Below are 5,304 nucleotides of genomic sequence, written 5' to 3'. Positions count from 1 at the left end.
CATTAAAAATTGTCGTATCGTATAATTTAAAAAAAAGATTTTTAAAGCTGAAACTTTACTCTATTAAGATATATTTATATTGTTGGTAAGAAAGTAATTGCGGTTTTTACTGATAGATGTCTTTTAAAAATACGCGATGACTTTTTACTACACCTAATATTATGAGAAAGCTAATATAAAAGAAATTTATATACATATATGTCCAAAGAATAAGTTTAAAATACAATAAATAAAAAGAAATCTTTCTTACTCGGTTTTCTATGTTACTTTTGTTCACTTTTTCGCTTTATTACTTTTTCACAAAAATTAGACCAATCTCTCGAGATTTCTCACACAACATTTGATCAAATGGACAATATACGTAATATTTCCGTCTAAATTGCTACTCTGAATCATGTATGCTTGAAAGACAAATGTTTACGTAGAACATTGAAATGCTTATTTAAATAGAGAGAAAGCAATAAAAAAAGAAGGAAAAAAGATGGGGCAACTTACTTATTTCACGCATGTGCACTCCATTTTGGCCAACATAAAATCAGGAAAGTTGCGCTACTGTATATACTGTGACTACAATATAGTATGTATACAAGTACATGTATAGTATATATTAGTAATTCAAGATTGAATTATTTAAAGATGATTAAAAATGAAGATCCAGCTTCGACCGTAATAAACATTTAAAAATTTCTAATATTGTGTTTCTCATATATATGCGGTCTAAAGATAAAGATTCTTAACAATTATATACGTTAGCTAGAGAATTTAATTAGTCCGAAAAATAAATATTTTACTTAGCATTATTTAATGCATAAATGTCTACGTCATTAAATGCTTTAATTAGTCCCACAGTTTTTTTTACTAACAGATAGACTATCTGTCATTGTGCGTGAAATGTTGTGGAATGCAGAGAAATTGAATCAATTACATCAATAAAATTACAATTAAGATTAAATTAAATTTCATTGGTTAAATCAAACATAAGGACTTAATTTTTATTATTTATTTAGACACAATGTTCTATATATCTTATTTCAATAAATATTATTCTATCTCCAGAGATTTTCTTCTGTGGGCGTTGCATTTTACTATAGATACTTTTTGTATAAGATTATTGCTATTAATTGCGCAATCGACTGTTATCTTTGACCGAACTTGACGGATAACTACTCTCTTATATATATTCTACAGGAGAAAAATAAATCTCGCAGCGGCTCGCCGGCAAGAGACGAAGTCAGCGGCGAAGTTGGTGATGATGGTGGTGAGGGGACCGGTGGAGAAGACGAAGGCGCCGGTACAGATCTCGAACATGATCCTAACGAGACAATGGAGGACTATGAGGCTGCACTCGATACCGAAACGTAAGCTCTCTCATAACGCAGTGGAAGTTGTAATATAATGATGTGTGTTATTATATTAACGAGATTGGAGTGCATTATTACATACCTCTCCTTATGCAATATTATTGTGACCCCAAAGCTCAAGGGGATTCGCAAGAGTCAATAACCACGGTTCAATTAAGGGCACACAGTGATCATAATTCGTTATTGCAATGTATTTCATTTTTCGTCTTCAGACCGAATTCATTAGAGAGTTTAAGTGGTATTAATTAAATTGTTACTTGTCTTTATCAAGTACTAATTTCTCAAGATAATTGAAGAATTTTATCTTTTTTTTTCCTGAGAGGTATTGAAAAAGTAGTGCCCTTAATTTTAACAATTATTTTTCAATGTTCTGCAAATTTCTGAAGAATTTATAGATAAGCCGAATCCACAAAAACATATATATTTTGAAAAAGTAAATTTAAAATGTAATCTAATTATCACTAATTATTCAGGTCAGATAAAAGTGAAGATATGAATACGCATAAAGTGCGACTCAACGTTGAGTCCGACGAAGAAGTAGAAGAAGAAGAAGAAGAGGAAGACGAGCCAGAAGAAATGCAAGGTTAGTTAATCTCATTTTTCTGTGTTTCAGAAACTAATGATTGAAAACTGTACGACTTTTTCAAGCTCTCGATATTCCACTTACAAGACAGAAGCGAATAAAATAAAATTAAATAGAACAGTAAAAAAAGACTAAATAAGGGATTAATTACTATTATAGATGAGGGGCCGGAAGTGACAGCTAGACCACGAAGAATGTCCGAGTACAATACGACCACCAAGAAGGAACCGATCCCGGCTGGTTCGGCATTCTTTATTTTTTCAAGCACTAATAGGTACAGAAACTTTCGTTTCAGCCGCCAAGATAAAACATAAAAAATAATTTAATTAAACTCTCGCTATCTTTTCATTTCTTGGATGTTTACTAGGAATCCACACTAAATTATATTCCTTTTCAATCATGTTTTGCAGATTTCGCGTGTTCTGCCATTGGTTCTGCAATCATAGTTATTTCAGCAACGTGATACTGATTTGCATTATGATTTCCTCTGCCATGTTGGCCGCCGAAGACCCACTGAGAACCTCGTCTGAGAGAAATCTGGTATCCGATTGCGCCGAAAGACAAATTGATATCTTAGTTGTTAAAATATCTGTTTTATCAGAATTTTAACGAAACTATCAAAATAACTGTTTTATCAGAAGCTAACGAAAACTGATGTATGCTTTATGTTACAGATACTGAATTACTTCGACTACTTCTTCACTGCTGTTTTCACGATCGAAATCTGCCTTAAAATGATCTCATACGGCTTCATTATCCATGAAGGCGCGTTTTGCCGATCGGCTTTCAATCTGCTCGATCTTCTCGTCGTTTGCGCTTCTCTCGTTTCCATGACAGTCAAGTATGATCTTATTTTTTATATTAGTATTCTAACATTATATAATCTTGTATGGAAAAAGAATAAAGGTCTTTTACAACATTTTAATTAATTACAATATAATCGCGCAATTTTTTATTGTATAAAAAAATGTAAATGGTGTGAATTAGATTCAAAAGCAGAGTTTCGTTAAAAAAAAAAGTTTAACTATACGATTATTTTTTCTTACCTATAATTTTGTATCGACTAACTTAGTATACCGTTATTTATTGTACATTTGCAGAGCTGGCGCATTTTCTTTCATCAAAGTACTCCGAGTGCTCCGTGTACTGAGGCCGCTACGTGCTATCAATCGCGCTAAGGGATTAAAGGTACCTCTTTCATTTGTCTCACCTATTTCTAAGTCCGCTAAAACCGCCCAATTCACAGCATACGCCCTATCGTAATAATAATGCCAAAGACATAATATACCGTAATGTCCATAGCCAGCTAGATTAAAGAGTCGTTCTCGTTAGCCCGACGTTGAAATATACGCGAAGTTATAATTATTTATACAAATGGTGGAAGGGCGCCGTTAACTTAAGAAAAATCAAAGTTAAAGGCGAAACGAGATATTTCGTCTTCACTACGTACATACTAAGAACTGTTTGTTACGCGAGAGTCAATGCGTGATAATTCATCACTACGCGAACATTTGTTTATCAAGATCGACACAAATACATTATTTATCGTTATTTCTCTTAGCTAATACAAAATTAATACAACGTTATTAAATCTACGTAAATTTCTCCATACATTGCAACGAGATATTTAAAAAACATACTTTTAGTTTTAATTAAGAAATTCATTTTGATTCACCTCTTTATAGAATATTAACAAAGTCCCAAATAAGAAAGATTCTGTTGGCTCTTCGAAGAGACCACTTTCGCGATTCGAAAAAGCTACACGAATTTGGCGGCAATAAAATGCTAGTGTTAAAGTTCGCTACGAACAAATGCGACGCGTAATTTTCACCTCTTTATCACGAAGGGCGATTATATATTGTGATTAATATTGTGAACCCAGCACGTAGTACAGTGCGTCATCGTAGCGGTAAAGACTATCGGAAACATAGTCCTCGTCACCAGCCTCCTGCAGTTCGTGTTCGCCGTCATTGGCGTACAGCTCTTTAAGGTAGGATTATCGGGCCCCGATACCGACATGGCCCCGAGAAAACTCTCCTCCGAACCTCTTACAGTTATACACTAGAGTGGCAGTAATATATTACCAGTTGACCCCACAAACACCCCGAAAAACCCTCTTAAAATCTCAGCCTCAAATCCACCTCTCTTTTTCTCTCTTTCTCTCTCTCTCTCTCTCTCTCTTTTTCTCTCTCTCTTTTTCAAGATCCGTTTTCAGCATTTGCTCATTCGTTTATCCACATATTTCTTAATGCAAGCAGCTAGAAATTTAATTCACCATCACCAAATTCACTACTACTACGACTACTGTCAACCTCAGTACGCCTTTGCTCGACATCTCGATAACTTCTTCGACGATTATTTCCGCCTTGTTGCAATAAACACGTAGTCGTAGAGATCGCGATTAATTTAAAAGTGATTAAAGTCATGAAAAACCTTGTCTAAGTGTTCTTGATGGAAAAACGCGACTGGAAAAAGATTCCCCCAATATTGTTTTTCCAGAAAACATTAATCAAGATTAATGGCACGTGTTTAAGCTTTTGCTTTATAATTTTATTAAATTTACTCATCATCGATAATTATGTGTTTTCCATACCAAGTTCCTGCACCGCTCCTTGGATTTTGTAGATTTTCATCACAAATTTCTAAAAACACGCACACGAGATTTTAATCACCGTTTTACGCACTCGATACACATGTGTGAATATGTTTATACTTTGAGTACGTTTTATCAATGATTATCGCAGAAGGCTTTCCTAGAAAATCTATTTCGCTAATACGGTATCAATATGGATTGCGTGAATGAAGCGGAGTGAAGTTGCGGAATTAACGAACGCATCATCCAATTAGGAAAACATCCATGTGTCAATCTTCGATATTGATTACGGTCGAAGCGCGCAGCGACACGTGGAAAATAATCGTCGAGAGGCGCGAGCATGAGGCAAATGTTGTTTTCTCTGACAGATGCACCTCTGGGTACCTCCCCTGTGAAATAAACTGTCTTTTGCGTGTTTTACTTTTGCGTAACTTACTCATAATTGGGTTACTTGTCTCGACACTCTCCCCGAAGCCTGTCACTAGGATTATTGATTATGTTCATTGTTCCTACTGTATATAAGTTTTTTTTTTATATCAAAGTGTCCCGTTTGTCGAGGGCCAACTCGATTTGCTTTTATTATCCATCAATCAATTTTACATCGACGTAGCTCATTTGATATTCATACCAATCTTGGATAGATTGAAACGTTTATTTTGCCATTATGTTACTTCTTTAGATAATAAAAATCTAGATCGATGTTTGAAATTGTGTCTTAGAAAATATTTTAAATGCAATATAGCAGAGAAAAAATCAATTTTTATTGC

The 5,304-nt window shown here is 34.3% G+C and overlaps 1 protein-coding gene across 7 annotated transcripts in view; it reads left to right on the top strand.

The window, feature by feature from the left end:
- The window catches only part of LOC108748330 (muscle calcium channel subunit alpha-1), a 70,402-nt gene that overhangs the window by 40,402 nt on the left and 24,696 nt on the right, over nucleotides 1-5,304 (top strand). For 5 of the 7 annotated variants that reach the window (XM_018486398.1, XM_018486404.1, XM_018486402.1 and 2 more), the window contains exons 18-24: nucleotides 1,189-1,358; nucleotides 1,835-1,944; nucleotides 2,104-2,218; nucleotides 2,355-2,484; nucleotides 2,619-2,785; nucleotides 3,045-3,132; nucleotides 3,827-3,934. In XM_018486398.1, coding sequence (XP_018341900.1) covers nucleotides 1,189-1,358; nucleotides 1,835-1,944; nucleotides 2,104-2,218; nucleotides 2,355-2,484; nucleotides 2,619-2,785; nucleotides 3,045-3,132; nucleotides 3,827-3,934 — 888 coding nt within the window. The remainder of the gene's footprint in view (nucleotides 1-1,188; nucleotides 1,359-1,834; nucleotides 1,945-2,103; nucleotides 2,219-2,354; nucleotides 2,485-2,618; nucleotides 2,786-3,044; nucleotides 3,133-3,826; nucleotides 3,935-5,304) is intronic. The other 2 variants (XM_018486400.1, XM_018486399.1) reach the window with 1 other exon arrangement.

This window comes from Trachymyrmex septentrionalis, unplaced genomic scaffold, assembly GCF_001594115.1.
Source record: "Trachymyrmex septentrionalis isolate Tsep2-gDNA-1 unplaced genomic scaffold, Tsep1.0 scaffold22, whole genome shotgun sequence".
Taxonomy (NCBI): Eukaryota; Metazoa; Arthropoda; class Insecta; order Hymenoptera; family Formicidae; genus Trachymyrmex; species Trachymyrmex septentrionalis.
The sequence above is the reverse complement of the archived record's forward strand: the minus strand, read 5'-3'. Positions and strand labels throughout refer to the sequence as shown.